The following is a 24,104-nucleotide window of genomic DNA, read 5'->3' on the forward strand; positions in this document are numbered from 1 at the left end:
GGATGACATGGTGGTGAGTGAATTATCTGGATTTTTCTTTTAAGAAAATGGAATATTCCTTTAAGGCATGTTTTTTGAAACTGGTTATATTTCTTAATTAAACTAAGGCCTAGTCCTGTTTTAAGATAATCCCTTTCCAGGAAACACCCAAATGTCTGCTTGTTGCATTTTCTTTCTGACAATTTTTACATTTAAATTTAATACAATAAAATCTTTCTTTAGGAGCTGAAGTATTTTATGTAAGGAGGATTTTGCAGCCCATATAGGCAAGACATTATAATGAAAACTCTTAGGGGTGGTTTCCCGGACAGGGATTAGCTTTATCCAGGACTAGACCTTAGTTTAATTAGGATAGTTTTAACAAACATGCCTTACTAAAAACATTACTTATGTGCATAACGATGTAAAACAATGGGCACTGATGTATTTTAAGATATGTCAGAGCAAGTTGTTTTCAGTTTGGACAGCTCTTACATTTATTTTAGTCTAGGACTAGTCTAATTCCTGTCTGGGAAACCGCCCCTTAATATATATGATGACATTTAAGTCAAGCTCTAGTTTAGGTAAAAATATATCTGCTATACAATCTCTGCCAGTAAACTATAGATTTAATACAGTAAGTCTTAAATAAATGTAATGTTTTAATATTAAACACTTTTTAATTGAGCTTATTGTCTCTCTTTTTCAGATTTCCTTAGGCTGAACCAAAACCTGCCAGACTAAAGTTGATTTGGGAGAGAAAGACGTTGTAAACTCAATCATCTTGACATTCTTCAATGAGTAATTGTTCAATTTTTAGGCAAATACTGTACACTTTGAATGCTGTGAATAAAACTATATTTTAAATATATTTAAAATGAATTGTTTTTGACTGTTTTAATCAGCTTTTATTTATTTGGAAAAAATTATTTTGGTTATGTTACCAGCTAAAGTAATCTATTCCCAAAATAGCACTCTTTAAGTTAACTAATTATTAACGCACTTGAAGTATACTCATTACTAATCTAGCTGCAGGTATGTAAAAGTATACAAAATGTAATGTACTTGGCATATTCATTTTTCACCAGGGCAGTTTTTAGAATTTTGGATTGGCCAAAAATATATAGAATGTACGCAAACAGTCTATTTAAGATATGCTGATTGTATGTTTGCAAGACACTCATAATACATTTGTAATGTACTCCTAACATAAATAAAACACACACTAAATCCACTTATCAAGCATGAATTAAGCACAAAAACAGTCATGTACTTAAATTGTACTAAATACACTTAAAGTTGTTCCACTTTAGCACACAAAAGTACACTAAATACACTTAAAGTTGTACTTTGTTACAATTAATATACAACTAAAATATATTAAGTACAAAATTAGTTGTTCCAAAATAGCACTCTTTAAATAAACTAATCAATAGCACACTTTAAGTATACTGGTCATTAGTGTGACTGCAAGTATACTTAAGTATATCAAAATTAAATATATTTAGCATACTATTTTTTCACCAGGGAAGTGCTTAAACAAAGGTTGGAGAGGAACATCTCAACCTAACCACCAGAATAAAGAAAATCTGGTGGCAGTAAATTTTGAAGAGAGAGCGAGAGGGGGGAGAGAGATATTAAGTAACCATCACTAACCAATGGCTGCCACTCCTTTTCTGTGACCGCTGCTCTGCGTCATAACTGCACGCTGCGTTCACGCGGACTGGCACGGCGCGCATCCAGCATCGCCACAAACGGTTTCCACATTTCCAGGTAAACAACGTTTTTCGTGTATTTTTCCATTTTATTTGGTTAAATATTCCTTTCTGTGCAGGTAAACCTGATATTCTATGCGTTGCTTCCATAATGTTGAATTTGTTGATTGACAGTCTGTCATACTTCTGTCATAATTTAAACATGCTTGCATAACCTGCATCGAAATCTTTATGAAGACTTTTCTCCGCATTAATATAAAATCTTTAAGGTAAAGACACGAAACGTTACAGTAGATTACTTGTGTTATTGTTATACAATATGTTACGCATATCTTGCGCATGCTGCTTTTAATGTATAGTGACGTTGTATCGGACGGACACGCGCACAGTTTACAGAGAACATACAGTAGCGTGCTGCACTTTTAATAAATAATAAAGGAGAGATGCTGTTTTGTCGGATGCTGTCTTGTTTATTTGTGCTCGCTGGGGAGAGCCATGCTAAATCTCTCCTCTGTGACATCTCCAGGAACTTACAACGATTTCTTACCGATTTAAGAACGATTATCGTTGCATAAACAGCTTTTCTTGACATTATATGTGACGTGGTTTGGAAAGGTAGGGCTGGTGTTGAGTTAAGAGACAGACGGTAGAACTGTCTGTGAAATAACCTTGCCTGAAAAATTTTTAAGTGAACCTGCTTTATGGGTCAATATTAATCAGGATGGGCCTGAAATCTCATTTGCGTGCATGATCCGCAAATAGATTTACCAGGAGAAAGTGGGGGCAGGTTTAACACTGACTCGCACACACACATCTTATTCTTCACTTAAAACGATTATAGCTTGCAGTGTAGTTGTTTACACTAATTTTGTCTAATGAAATGTATCCTGTACACTGTACACTTGCTATTACTTTGACTTTAGACCTCATGATGATTTACTGACATGATTAACCAACATATTTACCTCAGATGCAACTAATGATGAATATAACGCATTACAGGTGTAGGGGATCTCCTTCCTGTGGATTTTAATCCTGTACTGCAAGGACTATGAAATGCAAATCAAGAATACCTATTGAGATGAGCAATAAATAATTTAGGTGTTGGGAAAATAACCTGCATGGATTTCAAAGCACTTTATAAGACCCATGTTTAGACCTATATTGCGAAAGCTTATTTTTTTACCATGACAAACGTAATCAGATCACATAGAAGTATTGCATGTGAGAATAAAATCTGATTTGAATTTCACTTTTTTTAGTTAATGCAGGCTTCTTAGTGAATTAAAAAAGTAGAAGTAGGATTAAATGAATTAGATAATCTTTTCTTTAACTACATTTTCAGCTTTTTTCCGTTACAGGACCACGGATGTCTTTTCTGTGTCACTCCCACGGATTTCTTGTGTCATTTTGTGTATTCTTTTCTCATTGTTTTTTCCTATTTTTTTTACCTTTGTCGCCTTGGGGTAAGGGTTAGAATCACTTTCTGTTACATTTTTAGACACCCTAACCCCAACTCTAACCCCAACTCCAGGCGAGAATAGTTTTGAAAGCGGAAGACAAACATGTAGAAACCAATACATAAAAGTACATCTTAACATAAAAGTACATCCTAATGCAAACCCCAAATCTAACTCTAACCCCAAGTGGCAATGATTTGAAAATAGGAAAAAACAATGAGAAAACAATACATAAAATGACACAAGAAATCCTTGGGAGTGATACGGAAAAGACATCCGTGGTCCCGTCACGGAAAAAAGCTGAATTCCGTGACATGGTCACGGATAAAGTGGTAAAATTTTCCGTGACTATAACACTGATTTCCATGAGATCATGTTGTAACGGCAAATGTCTCTGTGGTGTAACTGTGTTAAATTATAAATCATAACATTAATCAAATTTCAATTTAACATCTACACTGTAAAAAAAGTGAACATTGAATTAAATGTTTAATTACTTCATTTGGTAACACCTAAAAATGTTCGATGTAAAGTAAAAAAAAATTGACAAAAGTTGACAAAACACATATTTTTTTAAGTGTTACTAACTGAAGTATTTTTTAAGTAGATCAAACTTTCTTTAAAAGCCAATTCAATCTCATAAATTTCCATTTTTCAATTTTTTTCAAGTTTCAAATCATATATATTTCTATCTAATACTCTTAAAAAAATGCTGGGTTATTTTCAATCCAAGGTTGGTTCAAAAAGGGTTCAATTAACCCAGCAAATGTTTATATTTTACCCAAAAAGGGGTTAAAAAAGCCCAGCATAGGATTAATTACCAACGGGTTGAATGTGTCTCTTTTTGACCCATTGCAGGGTTGAAAATAAGCCAGTATTTTTTTTTTTGAAGACCCCTGCTGGATGCTGTGTTTCCATTAGCTTTGTTTGACTCATAGTTTAGAAGGGCCTGGAAAATCATAATTCCGTAATGTATTTTTAAGGGCTGTATATTGCATGTAATAATGGTTGTACAAATTATTTCTTTGATGTTGTTTCTAAAAATAAAGCAATAAAGAGGTCAGATGCAACTTTTGTAGTCATCTTGGGTAAAAAAATATGTCATTAACACTAATTTTCAGTTAATCATCCAGTAATCATCTTCCAGTAATCATCAGTTTTTGTGCTTGTAGCACAGGATATTAGATTGTGTAACAAGACTCAGAGGCGTCTGTTTTCTGTCTACCACAGGGATCTGTCTTTTAGTGTCTGTTATTAAGAGATGATATCTCATTGACGTCAGTCACCCCTGGATTTCCCTGGCCTTATGTCAACATGGCAACAGGAAGGAAAAGTCAGTATTTCATATGCTTTTCTGAATATGTATGTATATTAGTACGCAAAGCTTGCAAACATACATGCAGCTTGTTGGACATTTAACATTACAATCTCATATAAATGTGCTTTTTGTATTTATACATTAGTGATGTCGAGACTCTTTCAATTTGGCTGCATTTAAAGTGACTCAATTTCGATTTGTTTTCCCCCATATGGCTCAGATCGGATATGAGCCACGAACATGTAAACAGGAAAAAAGCACATAGATTCCGACTTTCTCCGATTGGTTTCAGGCCTCATTCATATGTGGAAATCAATCGGATATGAATCAGATAAATGCATTCACGTCCACAATATAAGCAGACAGACGGGATATTGCAGCCTGATCTCACAATAATTTGTACATATGAAGAGTTTCGTTGCAAAACGTTTTTATTTTTTATTTTTCAGAAATCTCGTTTTTTGGTTGTGCATTCCAATCAATATCAATTCAACTGCAGTTGGTTTGTTTTGATTTAAACCTCCATAACTTAAGAAATACAGCTAAGTATAGTACCATAAACAAAATAATAACATGATTACATAATAATAAACATGTTTTGACAAAAATGTTAAAAACGGAGTTATCTCGTTTTGCAACGAAACTCTTCATATATATTTTACGAGTTGGATAATTCGGATGAACTCATACAAAGTAATGAAGTGCAAAAAGGTAGGATTTTCATAAATAAAGCAACAACAAAATCGAATCCCTAACTCCGCACCTAACCCCAACGTCACAGGGGTCAAGGCAAATCGTACAAAACCTTACGAAGGTGGTCGTATGAATTAATACAAATTAGCCAACTCGTAAAATATGTCTGAATTCTCGTGAGATAACCTTGGATATTCCCATCTCAAGACGTATTGCGAAAAATGTGATGCTGGCAAATGAGCCGACCTGACCCGGTCGTCAAAGAAATCGGATAACAAATCGGAATTGGGCATCAATATTTGAAGTGTAAATCTAGCCTTTGTCTCCTATTTTAACACTTACAGTATTGTGTTTGTTCCAACAACTCTCCCACACTGTCGGCTGTTTGTAGATTTATCATCTCAGCATGTAACTTCTTGTCCAGTATCTATCTCTGTGATCTCACCTCCTCCCTTGCTGTCCCTCCACCAGGCTCCACTTCAAAAGGTGGAGTAGTTCGTTTCCCTGACCATGAGGAAGATGCCCCCATTAATAACAGTTGTGATGGAAAGACTCAGGAAAAAATCATCACTGCTTTGCCAGAGCCTGATGGTGCATATCTTGTAAAGGTGAAGGGGGCACTTGTTCAAATTTTGAGTTAAAAACAGATTATATTATATACAATCTTATATTGTAAGATAATATGCATCCTAGAAATCTGGAATAATGTGAATTTTAATTACAGGTGGGATTCTTAAGGAGCCATCACAAATATGAAATTATCTTCTCTTTACCGCAAGTCCCTACTATGGGCAAAGATGTCACTCTTTCCCCCGCACTTCGTACTTCGGCACGACCACGCCTTCGTGCAACGTGCATCACACCGCAGCCTGAGGGTATGCATTTTTTGCGGAGGTCTTTTGTCATCTGTGACTAAGGTTTTGAATAGCCTTACTTATTCTACTGAGAGATGTTTTAATCACAGAAGTCACTGAAGCATAAAAAATGATTTGCATACTATAGCTAGGCACTTTGTACATTTATTACATAGAGACTTTCACCGCAGCAAGCAGGGTTTATCGCTTTGCTCAAGAGTACAAAGGTTATGAACAGATTGGAACTGTCGGGTCTCCCAGGTGTTTGAAATTGAATTAGCCACCTTTGTGATAGCAGTTAGGATCTGTAGGCTTTTGTGACTCAATTAGGAAGAAGAAATTACCTTGATTTAATGTGAACTAGAAAATTGCAGCTAGAAAGGAAGCAATAAAAAACAATTAATTTGAAAAAGGCAGTAAAATCACCAAAGCTATCAAAGTGGTTCATCGGATTTAAATTTATTTGTAACTATGACTGGTAGTAAGACATCATACTACAATCAATAGTCACACACTCGTATTTCAGCCACTCATCGATCTCTCCATTAGCCGATACTCACTTAGCATGTTTATAGTGGTGTCATTTTCCCCCCAGTTGAATCTCACTGCAGATTTACTATATCTGGGTTTATAATAGGGGATCTAATAGGGTATGCATGCACTCTGCCATCAATAAAAATTATCCTTTAAAATCATATGATGCTTTTAAACCTTTTATCCATGTTACCAACCCTATCCATATGCCCTTTCCAAAACCTCTTTCCTCTTCCCTGCTGTTTTAAGGAGGCGTGAGGGTGGTTTGTGAGTACATTGCCAAGCAGGAAGGAGTGGTACAGGAGGAGCTCACGCTGGTCAACCGGAGCAGAAGGGATAGCAGTGTCAAAGTTAGATTACAAGCCAGAGTCATGGGTGAGATATTACACACTCCAGCTGGTGACAGATTACATGTCTTTCATATTTTAGGTGAAGTATGCAATATATATATATATATATACACACCACTTGCATCAATAAACAGAATTGAAATAATAATGACTGTTCTCAAATATGATTTTGAAACAAAGTGGCATGAGGTCAAGTATGGTAGCCCTTACTAAAAATGTTACTTGTGGATTTAAAGCAAGGGATGGCATTCCTGTTCCTGAAGGGCCACTATCCTGCAAATTTAGCTCCAACCCTAATCAAAACACCTGAACAATTTTTTGATTAGAGTTAAAGCTAAACTTGACAGGACAGTGCCCCTACATGACCAGGAAAGCCCACCCATGATTCAAAGGGTACAGAGTATGAAGACTTATATACTTAAATACAAGTATTTGGCTTCTACTACTAAAATGCATTGATAGAAAAACATTAAATATTTTAATTGCTGCCATTATGTTTTGCGCATAGTGCTTTCTGGGTAGACAACGGTTGTCGTAAAATATTATAACAGTTTACTATAATACGGTATCTACTATAGTTTTCCATGTGATAATGTTTTAATCACCATATTCTTGCCTCTCAGATCGTTTTTATCTTGATCATCTTTTATTTGTATGTTTTCTGTATTGTTCATTATTTATGTTACGTTCCTGTTCATATTTGAACAGACATTGATGTTCTTTCATTTTTAATGTCATGCAGATGTGAAGACCACATACCGCCACCTACGGTCTGCATGCATTTATAAATCTCATCTTTTGTTTCACATCATTTTACAATCTACTGATTAAAGACTTCATTATCTTTACCTTTATTATTAAGTATAATGGTTGGAAGGAGACGGGCCTTAAACCTTCTGGGGTGGTTTCCTGGACAGAGATTAGCTTAACCCTTATGGGTTGTTGAGGGTATTTTGGCCATTTTTTTTATGTGTTAATTTGGCCACAATTTTCTCTGTGTTTCATCAAATGGAATGATTTTTGGTGACAAATCTTGACAAATATTGACACATATTTTGAGAAAATGCTTTGAAATATTTCAAAAACTTAACAATATACGGTGGGCAAATTTACTACTCTTTCGGGTTGTTCGTGAACAAAAAAGCCCCTAAATTAAACGGCTGTAAAAATGTATCAGATGAATATTTTTCAATTTTTTATTTCACAAATCTGTTAAAGCTATGGTCTACGATTTCAAAGATTGTTCATTATTAATAACCTCGTTTAGATGCTGGTTATGGTTCTACAGTAAAATCCTAACAATATGAAGAGAAAAAAGAATTTTAAAAATCCATTCAGTCTATTGGGTGTGTGGTAGCAGATAAGTTGACCAATGTAAACTGTCCGGCCGGACAGCTTACATTGGTTAACTGCTCTCGTCCAATCCCTGCTACATTTGAAAATCCACCTCGTGCTCGCGTCTCCACCCCATCGCACACCACCCCGCCCCTCTCCTGCCTGCGACATGAAATTTGTGTCAGTGTGTGGTAGCTAGCGGAGCAGCAACATCTCACTAATGGAAAAAAAACTAAACGACAGCAGCAAGCAGCCCCTGCTTGTCCCTACAATAAAGGTTGGAAGAAAAAGGAAGTCTGTTGAAGAAAGAGCAGAGGTTAAAAAATTTGAAAAACGCCGGACTCTAAGTAGAATCAATATAGGGTTGACCGTTGGACGAAGCTTCAGGGAGATTTGGGGCTGAAAACCGACTCCGACACGGCAGACTTTTTGTTGAACAGGTACGCACTTATTTATGCTTTTATTGTGTGAGGTGTTACATAAATATCTTTTTATCAGTCTGACAACATGTTCATGCTGCCGGTCGTCATTGGAATGTTACCCGTTTAGCATCGCATATCACGGGTCAAAGTAATTATATTTACAAAGATTGTGTGAGGTGTTACATAAATATAGTATTATCAATCTGACAACATGCTCATGCTGCCGGTCGTCATTGGAATGTTACCCGTTTAGCATCGCATATCACGGGTCAAAGTAATTATATTTACAAAGATTGTGTGAGGTGTTACATAAATATAGTATTATCAATCCGACAACATGCTCATGCTGCCGGTCGGCATTGGAATGTTAGCCGTTTAGCATCGCGTATCACGGGTCAAAATAATAATATTTACAAAGATTGTGTGAGGTGTTACATAAATATAGTATTATCAATCTGACAACATGCTCATGCTGCCGGTCGTCATTGGAATGTTACCCGTTTAGCATCGCATATCACGGGTCAAAGTAATTATATTTACAAAGATTGTGTGAGGTGTTACATGAATATAGTATTATCAATCTGACAACATGCTCATGCTGCCGGTCGGCATTGGAATGTTAGCCGTTTAGCATCGCGTATCACGGGTCAAAATAATAATATTTACAAAGATTGTGTGAGGTGTTACATAAATATAGTATTATCAATCTGACAACATGCTCATGCTGCCGGTCGGCATTGGAATGTTAGCCGTTTAGCATTGCGTATCACGGGTCAAAATAATTATATTTACGAAGATTGTGTGAGGTGTTACATAAATATATTATTATCAATCTGACAACATGCTCATGCTGCCGGTCGGCATCGGATTGTTAGCCGTTTAGCATCGCGTATCACGGGTCAAAGTAATTATATTTACAAAGATTGTGTGAGGTGTTGCATAAATATAGTATTATCAATCTGACAACATGCTCATGCTGCCGGTCGGCATTGGAATGTTAGCCGTTTAGCATCGCGTATCACGGGTCAAAATAATAATATTTACAAAGATTGTGTGAGGTGTTACATAAATATATTATTATCAATCTGACAACATGCTCATGCTGCCGGTCGGCATTGGATTGTTAGCCGTTTAGCATCGCGTATCACGGGTCAAAATAATTATATTTACGAAGATTGTGTGAGGTGTTACATAAATATAGTATTATCAATCTGACAACATGCTCATGCTGCCGGTCGGCATTGGAATGTTAGCAGTTTAGCATCGCGTATCACGGGTCAAAATAATTATATTTACGAAGATTGTGTGAGGTGTTACATAAATATAGTATTATCAATCTGACAACATGCTCATGCTGCCGGTCGGCATTGGAATGTTAGCCATTTAGCATCGCGTATCACGGGTCAAAATAATTATATTTACGAAGATTGTGTGAGGTGTTACATAAATATATTATTATCAATCTGACAACATGCTCATGCTGCCGGTCGGCATCGGATTGTTAGCCGTTTAGCATCGCGTATCACGGGTCAAAATAATTATATTTACGAAGATTGTGTGAGGTGTTACATAAATATATTATTATCAATCTGACAACATGCTCATGCTGCCGGTCGGCATCGGATTGTTAGCCGTTTAGCATCGCGTATCACGGGTCAAAGTAATTATATTTACAAAGATTGTGTGAGGTGTTACATAAATATATTATTATCAATCTGACAACATGCTCATGCTGCCGGTCGGCATCGGATTGTTAGCCGTTTAGCATCGCGTATCACGGGTCAAAATAATTATATTTACGAAGATTGTGTGAGGTGTTACATAAATATTTTATTATCAATCTGACAACATGCTCATGCTGCCGGTCGGCATCGGATTGTTAGCCGTTTAGCATCGCGTATCACGGGTCAAAATAATAATATTTACAAAGATTGTGTGAGGTGTTACATAAATATAGTATTATCAATCTGACAACATGCTCATGCTGCCGGTCGGCATTGGAATGTTAGCCGTTTAGCATCGTGTATCACGGGTCAAAATAATTATATTTACGAAGATTGTGTGAGGTGTTACATAAATATAGTATTATCAATCTGACAACATGCTCATGCTGCCGGTCGGCATTGGAATGTTAGCCATTTAGCATCGCGTATCACGGGTCAAAATAATTATATTTACGAAGATTGTGTGAGGTGTTACATAAATATATTATTATCAATCTGACAACATGCTCATGCTGCCGGTCGGCATCGGATTGTTAGCCGTTTAGCATCGCGTATCACGGGTCAAAATAATTATATTTACGAAGATTGTGTGAGGTGTTACATAAATATATTATTATCAATCTGACAACATGCTCATGCTGCCGGTCGGCATCGGATTGTTAGCCGTTTAGCATCGCGTATCACGGGTCAAAATAATTATATTTACGAAGATTGTGTGAGGTGTTACATAAATATAGTATTATCAATCTGACAACATGCTCATGCTGCCGGTCGGCATCGGATTGTTAGCCGTTTAGCATCGCGTATCACGGGTCAAAATAATTATATTTACGAAGATTGTGTGAGGTGTTACATAAATATAGTATTATCAATCTGACAACATGCTCATGCTGCCGGTCGGCATCGGAATGTTAGCCGTTTAGCATCGCGTATCACGGGTCAAAATAATTATATTTACGAAGATTGTGTGAGGTGTTACATAAATATATTATTATCAATCTGACAACATGCTCATGCTGCCGGTCGGCATTGGAATGTTAGCCGTTTAGCATCGCGTATCACGGGTCAAAATAATTATATTTACGAAGATTGTGTGAGGTGTTACATAAATATAGTATTATCAATCTGACAACATGCTCATGCTGCCGGTCGGCATTGGAATGTTAGCCATTTAGCATCGCGTATCACGGGTCAAAATAATTATATTTACGAAGATTGTGTGAGGTGTTACATAAATATATTATTATCAATCTGACAACATGCTCATGCTGCCGGTCGGCATCGGATTGTTAGCCGTTTAGCATCGCGTATCACGGGTCAAAATAATTATATTTACGAAGATTGTGTGAGGTGTTACATAAATATAGTATTATCAATCTGACAACATGCTCATGCTGCCGGTCGGCATCGGATTGTTAGCCGTTTAGCATCGCGTATCACGGGTCAAAATAATTATATTTACGAAGATTGTGTGAGGTGTTACATAAATATAGTATTATCAATCTGACAACATGCTCATGCTGCCGGTCGGCATCGGAATGTTAGCCGTTTAGCATCGCGTATCACGGGTCAAAATAATTATATTTACGAAGATTGTGTGAGGTGTTACATAAATATATTATTATCAATCTGACAACATGCTCATGCTGCCGGTCGGCATTGGAATGTTAGCCGTTTAGCATCGCGTATCACGGGTCAAAATAATTATATTTACGAAGATTGTGTGAGGTGTTACATAAATATAGTATTATCAATCTGACAACATGCTCATGCTGCCGGTCGGCATTGGAATGTTAGCCATTTAGCATCGCGTATCACGGGTCAAAATAATTATATTTACGAAGATTGTGTGAGGTGTTATATAAATATATTATTATCAATCTGACAACATGCTCATGCTGCCGGTCGGCATCGGATTGTTAGCCGTTTAGCATCGCGTATCACGGGTCAAAATAATAATATTTACAAAGATTGTGTGAGGTGTTACATAAATATAGTATTATCAATCTGACAACATGCTCATGCTGCCGGTCGGCATTGGAATGTTAGCCGTTTAGCATCGCGTATCACGGGTCAAAATAATTATATTTACGAAGATTGTGTGAGGTGTTACATAAATATAGTATTATCAATCTGACAACATGCTCATGCTGCCGGTCGGCATTGGAATGTTAGCCATTTAGCATCGCGTATCACGGGTCAAAATAATTATATTTACGAAGATTGTGTGAGGTGTTACATAAATATATTATTATCAATCTGACAACATGCTCATGCTGCCGGTCGGCATCGGATTGTTAGCCGTTTAGCATCGCGTATCACGGGTCAAAATAATTATATTTACGAAGATTGTGTGAGGTGTTACATAAATATATTATTATCAATCTGACAACATGCTCATGCTGCCGGTCGGCATCGGATTGTTAGCCGTTTAGCATCGCGTATCACGGGTCAAAATAATTATATTTACGAAGATTGTGTGAGGTGTTACATAAATATATTATTATCAATCTGACAACATGCTCATGCTGCCGGTCGGCATCGGATTGTTAGCCGTTTAGCATCGCGTATCACGGGTCAAAATAATTATATTTACGAAGATTGTGTGAGGTGTTACATAAATATAGTATTATCAATCTGACAACATGCTCATGCTGCCGGTCGGCATCGGATTGTTAGCCGTTTAGCATCGCGTATCACGGGTCAAAATAATTATATTTACGAAGATTGTGTGAGGTGTTACATAAATATAGTATTATCAATCTGACAACATGCTCATGCTGCCGGTCGGCATTGGAATGTTAGCCGTTTAGCATCGCGTATCACGGGTCAAAATAATTATATTTACGAAGATTGTGTGAGGTGTTACATAAATATATTATTATCAATCTGACAACATGCTCATGCTGCCGGTCGGCATCGGATTGTTAGCCGTTTAGCATCGCGTATCACGGGTCAAAATAATAATATTTACAAAGATTGTGTGAGGTGTTACATAAATATATTATTATCAATCTGACAACATGCTCATGCTGCCGGTCGGCATTGGAATGTTAGCCGTTTAGCATCGCGTATCACGGGTCAAAGTAATTATATAAAGTCATTTCTTGAAGCTCAGGAGGGGAAACGTTGTTGTGAAAGTAAATAACGTCAATTACATTTACATTTACATTTAGTCATTTAGCAGACGCTTTTGTCCAAAGCGACTTACAAGTGAGGTAAACAATAGAAGCAATTATGGCAACATAAGAACAGCAATACATAAGTGCCGGCAGACACGACCGGCAGATCATTCCACAGTTGTGGGACAGTTCCTGAGAAGGTACGCGTTAGTGTTTTCTTCCCTTTTTGAGATTACAATCATAATTGTAATTGTTCATTCCTTAAAGGCTTTATGTGTTTACTGCTCGGTAAATCTCTGTTCGGATGTTTACTACCAGTGATCACAGCTTGAATGAGTGACGTTGTTCAGGTCTTTCCCGGTGGGAGGGATCAGGTAGCACAGAGGGGCGGGATGAGTTTTTTAAAACTTACTAACCGTCTCAGGCTTTCTCGACCGATTTTCAACATCGTAGACTACAGCTTTAATCACCCTCAGTACTAATCAAAACTACCAAATGCTTACAAAATTTCCATGATTTTAACTCTTCAATTGCCAAGTTCATAAGTGGTGTCACTGATTTGATGAAAAAACACACACAAAATTACAGATTTTCAATATAAAAAGTGATTGTGGACTGGATTTTGTTTTAACCTTTTTCACAGTCTTGGGCTTGTCAAAGATGGGTAAAAACATTGGCTTTGAAGTTTTTGTGCAGCATCAGTTTTAATTTTTTCTCCCTAATTAGTTGTTCGTGGCTTTTTTGCCCCATTGCCTTCCATTATAACAACATTTTTTGATTGCAAAGCCATGCCACCTTATTATCATGTATTCTTGACTGTTGACGGTTTTTCCTTTAACCCTTTTGTAGGCCTGTGCAAAAAAAGACCTTAATATCTGGCTTGTACATTGAGTTATATGGACTATAACAGCATATTAGCGAGAGAGAGCGAGAGAGAGAGAGAGAGAGAGAGAGCACAAAAACTAAAAATGCATCAAAGCCAATGTTTTTACCAATCTTTGGCATGCCCAAGACTGTGAAAAAGGAAAAAAAACAGTCTACATTCACTTTTTGTTTTGAAAATATGTTAATTTGTGTGTTTTTTCCCCAAATCAATGACATCACTTATGAACTTGGCAATTAAAGAGTTAAAATCATGGAAATTTTGTCTAATCCCTGTCCGGGAAACCACCCCTCTATGTTAGACAGCAAGTCAAATCTTTAAACAGGTGAATTCTTGAAATGTCCTCATTTTGACACAGAATTTTTATTATTAAGAAGTTTTTGAAGAGGTAAAAACCATCACTTGTCGTACAATACAACTACATGTACCGCTTTTCTTTTACAGAGCGTCACCATGGGACCCCAATGTTACTTGACGGTGTGCACTGTATTGGAGAAGAAAAGCAAGTGGCCTCCAAAAATAATGACACCAAGAAGATGTGACTGAAGCTGTTTACTTTCTGTGGGAATGAAAATAAACAGAAATTAATGGACTTGTGATTGTGCATTAGATATGGAGAAACCGACTCATCCCCAGCCCCTCCTGCAAGATCACAGGATCTACTGATGGCTTTCTGCACAAACACAAAAATAAAGCATTAATCACTGGCCACATATTCAGTCCAAACTTATAGCTTTCAGCAAAGTTGTGAAACTCATTGTTTTTTATGGGAATGTATGGGAAAGTAAGAGATAATGAGAAGTGCAATGCCAAAGGCAGGTTTGTTGTCTTGTGTCATGTCTGTCCTCACATTGACTATGCTTTTACAGTACATAGACAATCGGAAACCTAAAGGGGACATATCATGAAAATCTTTGAAGTTGCTATAATTGTGTCCCCAGTGCTTCTACTAACATAGAAAATGTGAAAGCGAGTCTTACAATAATACTGCCCCTTAATCTGCACTATCCAAAAATTATTGAGAGCACAGTTGAATTTCAATGTCAACAACCACTATTATGGCGATCAGTGTTTGCATTTTTTTTCAGCATATTTGCATTTAAAATGACACACCCAAAACAGCACATTTTGCTCGCTTTTAGTGGCAATTTTAACATGTTATAATAAATTATCTGTGTGGTATTTTGAGCTATAACTTTACATATACACCCTGGGGACACCAAAGACGTATTTTACATCTTTAAAAAGTGTCATAATATGCCCTCTTTAAGTGACTTTAAAATGAAATAGACAAAGAAAAACTGTGCACTTTTTATGCTTCTAACCCAACTCACAATAAAGCTTAGCAGGATTTCCCCCTCCCACTTAAATGCCCATTAATGTCAACATTATGACATACTTAACAATGGTTACATTTTTTTTGCTATCAACATGTGTATTAAATATGTGACTCAATCTGTAAAGACCCAGCTAAAGCAATTTTTTTATGATTTAATGTTTCTTACATATCATCCTACATAATGTACAGAACATTAATATAATATTGATATTGATATCAAGCTTTGATGCTTTTTTGTATAGTTAGATTAAGACTTTGACCTGGGTTTCATAGATGGGGCCACATATGTCGTCCTTATCCTGAAATGCTCTTTAAAATTATTTTCCACTAACACATTTCTGCACATCACATGCTTAAAGGTGCAGTGTGTAATATTTAGAAGATCTCTTGACAGAAATGCTAAATAATATACAAAACTATATTATCAGGGGTGTATAAAGACCTTTGATAATGAACCGTTAAGTTTTTATTACCTCAGAATGAGATATTTTTATCTACATACACCGAGGGTCCCCTTACATGGAATTCGCCATTTTGTGCCGCCATGTTTCTACAGAAGCTCTTAACGGACAAACTTTTTTATTAAGTTGTCTCCAACAATGACATGATTGTCCTGTGTCGACTACCATGCGTTTCAAAAGCAAGGGGTGAGCTGTGAAATGAGCTGTTGGTTGCAATTTGATGGCGCTAAAATTTACAAACTGCACCTTTAAGTGTCCTATACATAAACTATTTTGATGAATGCTTGGCACACCAGTAATTATCAACATAGAAGAAAGTGTAAAATCACAAATATGTATGTATCATTCTTCTTCGCTTGTTATTTATGATACCCATTTAGCATACCAAGACAGTAGAGTAGTGCACAAAATAAAATGATCCTGGCCTATAGTACCGTACAGGATAATTCACACCAATATGGTTAAGCTTAAAGCAATTAAAGGAGGGGTGCATGATTTTTGAAAAACACTTTGGAAAAGGGGGTCGGGCCAACTACCAAAACACACTTGTAGCCAATCAGCACTAAGGGGCGTGTCTACTAACCAACACCATTGCCTGGGTTGCGTATGTGTGGGGCGGGTCTATCTAAAGAAGGTCCAGATTCTATTGGGGTAGGGGTGTGTATGTTTAGGTGATTTCAAATGTCAACATTGGCGTTCAGAGATCATGCACCCTGCCTTTAATATATGACAAGAGAACAAGTATCTAAATGTGCTGGCATAGCAGCTCTTAACATAGTCTTTTTTCTCATCAATAGTTTAGTATACTCTAAAAAGGGTTAATTTTAACCCATCAGTGTGTTCTGTCCAATATTTACCCATTATGGGTCAAAAATAACCCAGCCATTTTTAGAGTGTAGTTTTCTTGTGAACATGGGTACAAGCAATTTGGACCAATCAGTTTAGTCCAAAGTAAATACTGGAACTGATAATAATACATAAAAGATAACAACAAATACAAACACTATCTTTTTAAAATGTTGTCACAGTCTCATTTATTTCCTTTCAAGAAAACATAATGGCTTTGGAAAGAAATGGATTTTAGGAGTGTAATAAGGCTTTACTGAAAGTGAACATGAAAATTCATCCTCAGAGATTTTTCAAAGAACCCAATCTAAAAATAATTCACATGAAAGGTAGAAATCCTTATCTTTTAAAGATAACACTGACATTCTGACAGTTGCAGAGAAAGGGCCTCTCTTTATTAGAGGAATATGATGAAGTTACAGTAAATGCAAGGCACAATAAGATCTTTTTACTCAAGATAAATCTTAAGTAAATATTGAGATGTTGTAAGATAAATGTAAAAACTTTTAAAAATGAATAGCCTACATTAAAATGAATATAGGCATTATATTGTGTGGATGTGTGATTTACTCTCCAGTTTCTAAATCCGTCTTCCTCGTGCAAACCTTTACCAATTGGCTACAGTGACAAGTTAAAGTAAGTAACACAAATTTTTATGTGTGGAAATATTATTTTGCCTAGTCTTTGTCTTTAAATAGAAAGCAGCAATGATACAAGCACCATATATCAACACTAAGTGGAGCTGTTGCCTATATTTCCACAAAATACACAACAGAGAAGGATGATGTTGCTGATGAGTTGAAAATGTTCAACATATGGTGTGTAAGCTGGATTTACTTGTTTCTTTATTTAAATAATGGATTTCATTGATAACAACAGACGTCTTCTATGAAAACTTCTGCAAAATCGGTTAATCGGGTCACTGTAAAAAATGCTGTTTGCATGTAACTTACTGTAGATTTAAATGTATGTTCTTTACTGGCTACAGTCTGTTCAAAGTTAAATGAACATTAAACATTAACAAGTTTTTATCTTTACAGAATAAAACTATAAAATTACAGCCTCATGCAAAGCATTCTAGGGACCAGAAATTCTCATCAGTCTATTTCTGTTTTTCCTTCTGATTTTGGTTCCCAGAATGTTAATGCTGTTATTTTAGCTTTTCTGCAAGGATAAAGACTTGTTCTTCTTCTTTTTTCCTTTTTAATGGCAGAAAAATAAAGACTTGTTAATGTTTAATGTTCATTTAACTTCTAAACAAACTGTTGCCAGTAAGTAACATACACTCACCTAAAGGATTATTAGGAACACCTGTTCAATTTCTCATTAATGCAATTATCTAATCAACCAATCACATGGCAGTTGCTTCAATGCATTTAGGGGTGTGCTCCTGGTCAATACAATCTCCTGAACTCCAAACTGAATGGCAGAATGGTAAAGAAAGGTGATTTAAGCAATTTTGAGCCTGGCATGGTTGTTAGTGCCAGACGGGCCGAATGGTGTGGAAAGGGAAAAACATCCAGTATGTGGCAGTCCTGTGGGCGAAAATGCCTTGTTGATGCTAGAGGTCAGAGGAGAATGGGCCGACTGATTTAAGCTGATAGAAGAGCTATTGTACTGAAATAACCACTCTTTTCACAACCGAGGTATGCAGCAAAGCATTTGTGAAGCCATAACGCGCACAACCTTGAGGCGGATGGGCTACAACAGCGGAAGACCCCACCGTGTACCACTCATCTCCACTACAAATAGGAAAAAGAGGCTACAATTTGCACAAGCTCACCACAATTGGACAGTTGAAGACTGGAAAAATGTTGCCTGGTCTGATAAGTCTCGATTTCTGTTTAGACATTCAGATGGTAGAGTCAGAATTTGGCATAATGAGAACATGGATCCATCATGCCTTGTTACCACTGTGCAGGCTGGTGGTGTAATGGTGTAATGGTGTGGGGGATGTTTTCTTGGCACACTTTAGGCACCTTAGTGCCAATTGGGTATCGTTTAAATGCCATGGCCTACCTGAGCATTGTTTCTGACCATGTCCATCCCTTTATGACCACCATATACCCATCCTCTGATGGCTACTTCCAGCAGGATAATGCACCATGTCACAAAGCTCGAATCATTTCAAATTGGTTTCTTGAACATGAAAATGAGTTCACTATACTGAAATGGCCCCCACAATCACCCGATCTCAACCCAATAGAGCATCTTTGGGATGTGGTGGAACGGGAGCTTCGTGCCCTGGATGTGCATCCCACAAATCTCCATCAACTGCAAGATACTATCCTATCGACATGGGCCAACATTTCTAAAGAATGCTTTCAGCACCTTGTTGAATCAATGCCACATAGGATTAAGGCAGTTCTGAAGGTGAAAGGGGGTCAAACAAAGTATTAGCATGGTGTTCCTAATAATCCTTTAGGTGAGTGTAAATCTACAGCAAGTTACTGGCAAACAGCTGGCAGTTATACTGTAATTTCTACAGTATTCTACTTTTTACTGCAATTTCATAAATAGCTTTGTAATTCTGCCAAAAGAAAATACATTGCATTACCATCTTGATATAAAGGATGAAAACGTGTTTGGCCATTTCATTACCTTTTAAAACCTTAAAGGTCTACATTTTGCCACTATAGCAGTTCATAATTTATGCCACTAGCAGTCGTCTTGGACTTAAATACTAACACCTAAAGGCTCAAATGTTACATTACTTCACAAGCAAATGTTTTTAGCATCCAATGCAAGTGCATAAATGCTTAGCAGTTCACTACATGAACAAAATTGTCCAAAAAACACAGGTATTACAGAGATAACCAAATATAGTTCAGCTGGTTTTGTGCCTTTTAATATTTAGGCTCTCATTACTTGACTCACTCTGTGAAATACAAACCTGATTTCAAAATATTTTCCAAATGTACTTATTTCCTCGTTCTTTAGAAACATTTCATGCAAAAAAATTTTAACTGACTGCACCACCCTTACGAAAATTAACCATGGTTTTATTGTGGTAAAAGTGTATGTTTTTTTGGTGTATTGATTACTATCAGCAAAACCATGGTTTTACTAAACTAACTATGGTTTAACTATGGTTTTTGAAAACCATGATTGTCAAAACCATGGTTATTTTGTAGTTACTATGGTTTTACTACAGTAACCATGGTTTTTTGGTTTTAACTGTAGTAAAACCATGGTTGATTTTCGTAAGGGCACCACTGTAAATACAGAAAAAATAAGGAACCTAGTTTCTGTAAAACTTAAACATGTAAATTCATATTATGTTATTGTATATGTTAAATGCCCTATTTTCTATAACCAAGCATAAATAATCAAAATATTCAGGCGGATGGGCTTACTGGTATTGCATTTTACAGCAATGTCTACTGATAAGCTTATTTTAATATCAACATACTGGCTAGGTCAGCTTTAATCATTTCAAATTGGTTTCTTGAACATGACAATGAGTTCACTGTACTGAAATGGCCCCCACAGTCACCAGATCTCAACCCAATAGAGCATCTTTGGGATGTGGTGGAATGGGAGCTTCGTGCCCTGCATGTGCATCCCACAAATCTCCATCAACTGCAAGATGCTATCCTATCGACATGGGCCAACATTTCTAAAGAATGCTTTCAGCACCTTGTTGAATCAATGCCACATAGGATTAAGGCAGTTCTGAAGGTGAAAGGGGATCAAACAAAGTATTAGTATGGTGTTCCTAATAATCCTTTAGGTGAGTGTAAATCTACAGCAAGTTACTGGCAAACAGCTGGCAGTTATACTGTAATTTCTACAGTATTTTACTTTTTTTACTGCAAGGAACCTAGTTTCTGTAAAACCCAAAACATGTAAATTCATATTATGTTATTGTATATGTTAAATGCCATATTTTCTATAACCAAGCATAAATAATATAAATATTGAGGCGGATGGGCTTACTGGTATTGCATTTTACAGCAATGTCTACTGATAAGCTTATTTTAATATCATAGTATCAAAATACTGGCTATGTCAGCTTTATGTGCATGGCCAAACAATGAAAGTCAATTATTTTAAGGAAACTTCCTTGTGTCATGGTGGTGTCATTGTTTTTTTTTTTTGCGTGCAACCTTACAAAGCTGTTGAGCTTCAGGGCAGGATGCAAAAAGGGCAGGGTGTTTTTTGAAGTGACTTGAGTAATTTTAACTCATTATCCCACTTAAGCATTATCAATATAATTTAAGCGAATTCACTTGAATACTTTCTTTAATCTGAGATAATAACTCTATTATATTTAATGACTTAATTACCATTTTCTATATTTAGACTTTAACATTTTAGGGTACTTATTCATGTCATCATGAATTAAATACTGAAATGAACAAGAACGAATAATACATCTAAAAATAAAGATCTATACGTATATGAATGGTAGTAACTCATGTAGTTAACCAATGTTACTGAATGGTTTGCATTATTAATAATATTTTTACATCACAGCAAGAACACAATAAAAAAAAATAGCAATACAGTTACAACAGTTTGTACAGATAGACCCAAGAAACTACATTATACACAGCACCACATTAGTTTAATTTCGAGCATGAGTTCAACATTCCTTTATCAGTACATAAGGGATTAGACTAGTCCTAGACTAAAATAAATGTAAGAGCTGTCCAAACTGAAAACAACTTGCACTGACATAACTTAAAATACACCAGTGTCCTTGCCTCAAAATGCACACAAGTAATGTTTTTATTAAGGCATGTTTGTTAAAACTAGTTATATTTCCCAATTAAACTAAGGCCTAGTCCTGGCCAAAATAATCCCTGTCCGGAAAACCACCCCAATATCAGATTACTACAACAATTATTTTGAAAAGCGTTGGTTATAACATCTAATGGCTGCTGGTAAAAAAGACATTATCTTTTATACAACAAAGAATTTTTGGAGATTCTTTAAATTATATAAAAAATTTGATTTATAAAAAGTAAATAAAAATGGCTCCAAAACGTCACTTGAGGTACACTACTGCTACTCATAACTATTAGAGACACAGTTTGTTCCCCCTTACATATTGTGGTCTATTTATGACCACAATACTGACCATACCGTGGTGTAATCCAGCCTTCTCTAGCTTATTTCTAGGTACAGCAGGTTGAATGGTGTTGAAAATCAAAACCAGTCATTACAATAGCGTAAGATAAACGAGACCAGACAACAATAAGATGAAGGAAAACAGATAAAGTATACTGTATAAGGGAGCTGATGAGGGTAATGGCTGACAGATTTGAGGATTGAACAGATAATGAACAGGTGAGGGAGTGTGGAGGATTATGGGTAATGGAGTCCGTAGGGATGATGAACAGTTAATTATATCCATTTATAGTGTAACCATTTCACTTGTAACTTTTAGTCTGTACTGTTATTAAACCTTTTAAATCTGCTAACTAGTTTTTATTTATTGTTAATATTTAAGGGCTATCCATCACAATAGCCTACAATATATTAATTTTCTAGCTATGCTCTCCTACATATTTTGCAATCATAACTGCACTTATGTCTGTCATTGGGTACAAGAAATACACAATAGTGCTGTTTACATTTCTTTAGTCATTAAGGTATTCCTACAGCCTGAAACACTGTTTTAAATCCACCCTTACAAAGCTGTTTAGGTCTTCTTTTAGGTAGGCATTGGGAACTCTGCTGAGAACAGAAAACATTTAAACATCTTTAATTTAAACATCTCTTATTTCCATGGAGACTAGCAGCCATGCTCCTTCTTATTGGCTATGATGTTGCAGTCGCTCTGCTTCATGCTCACTGGTATGTCCAAGATGAATATATTGTCAAAATATGTGATCATTATCTTAAGGAAATGTTGAACTTCCCCCCCAGATGCATTTAGAAAATGGCATTCATTTGGTGTGCTGAACTTTATGAAAATGAACTTGACAGGACACAAAAGAAATTCCTCGAATGATTAAAAACAAACAAAACTTAAGGTGGCTCTACATTGCAACTATTCATATTATTCATAACTTTTACAAGAGGTGCAGTTCCCGTGCATCACTGTACCTTGCTGCTAAACCTGTAGTGTGAAGCAATGTTGGAAAACCCAATTGGCTAGTCATGACTGTTTCCCTAAAACATGATAACTTTATCATACATCCTTGGATCCTTATTTTCCCCACACATTGGCATCTCTCAGGAGCCAGGGCAATTATCGGACAGGTCTGCTGTATAAAGTCTTCCCATGATTTCCTTGCCATCTATTAAGAATACCGTCATAATGTCATACCCTCCTGACTCCTTGGCGGATCACATCTGTCAGGCTTGAAAGCTGTAGTTTCGAAACCTACAAGTTTGCAATGCAGTTTGTGAATGTTCGCTAGAACAATGGTTTCAGGAAATACTCGGTTCATTAACTTTGCTGCTGACAACAGAACTTGCTACCATAGTCTAAAGATCCATTGCATTACAAGCATTCTATCAAAAATCATTGTACAACATTTCATAATCAACATGTTTAAGACTATTTTAAACAATTTGACAATATTTAAGCTTTTTTAAAAAAAATAAGACCAACAGCAGATAGAAAAGAAGACACGCCATTTGCATTTTAGACAAAATTGGTCGATCAGAAGTGGTTTAAAGATTATTGGTCAGTTTCCCGGACACGGCTTATCCTAAACCCACATCTTACCCTGGCATATCTTATCATATATCAGTGCCATTGTTTTGTCTGCACACCAGTATTGTTTTCTGTAAGGTATGTTTGTAAAAATTACATAATATGTCCTAACATAACTAAGGCCTAATCCTGGATTGATTTAAACCCTGTTTGGGATATTGCCCCTAAAAGTATAAGGTGAGATCTGCAATACTTTTTTTGTTTGTTTTTCTTTTGCAAATGAACAAATTATATTTACATTTTGACAAGGTTGAGCTCGCCGAGTATTAAAGACAACACTTTTCACCATGACACATTATGTAATAAACAAACATAACAAAATAGCTATTTGACTTTAGGCTATTTTCTCTCTTGATTGTTTTTAAGTTATCACACACACGCACGCACACGCACAAG

General features: G+C 36.2%; 1 protein-coding gene and 1 long non-coding RNA gene across 3 annotated transcripts in view; both read left to right on the forward strand.

Annotated features, from left to right (window-relative positions):
• On the forward strand, positions 1–861 carry LOC135786161 (uncharacterized). Its single transcript, XR_010546875.2, has 2 exons — positions 1–266; positions 689–861. It is a non-coding gene; the product is annotated as an uncharacterized lncRNA (long non-coding RNA).
• Positions 862–1,699: 838 nt separating this feature from the next.
• The window catches only part of LOC135785885 (adipose-secreted signaling protein-like), a 260,005-nt gene continuing 237,600 nt past the window's right edge, over positions 1,700–24,104 (forward strand). Inside the window, exons 1-6 of one of the 2 annotated variants that reach the window (XR_010546728.2) lie at positions 1,700–1,752; positions 4,385–4,487; positions 5,637–5,773; positions 5,890–6,040; positions 6,803–6,928; positions 14,834–16,087. Coding sequence is in view for 1 of the 2 variants with exons in the window: in XM_065295513.2 (XP_065151585.1) it covers positions 4,469–4,487; positions 5,637–5,773; positions 5,890–6,040; positions 6,803–6,928; positions 14,834–14,931 (531 nt within the window). In the remaining variant the exon portion in view is untranslated. Of the gene's footprint in view, positions 1,753–4,384; positions 4,488–5,636; positions 5,774–5,889; positions 6,041–6,802; positions 6,929–14,833; positions 17,528–24,104 lie in introns of those variants that run through there. The other variant, XM_065295513.2, reaches the window with a different exon arrangement.

This window comes from Paramisgurnus dabryanus, chromosome 4 (assembly GCF_030506205.2).
Source record: "Paramisgurnus dabryanus chromosome 4, PD_genome_1.1, whole genome shotgun sequence".
Taxonomy (NCBI): Eukaryota; Metazoa; Chordata; class Actinopteri; order Cypriniformes; family Cobitidae; genus Paramisgurnus; species Paramisgurnus dabryanus.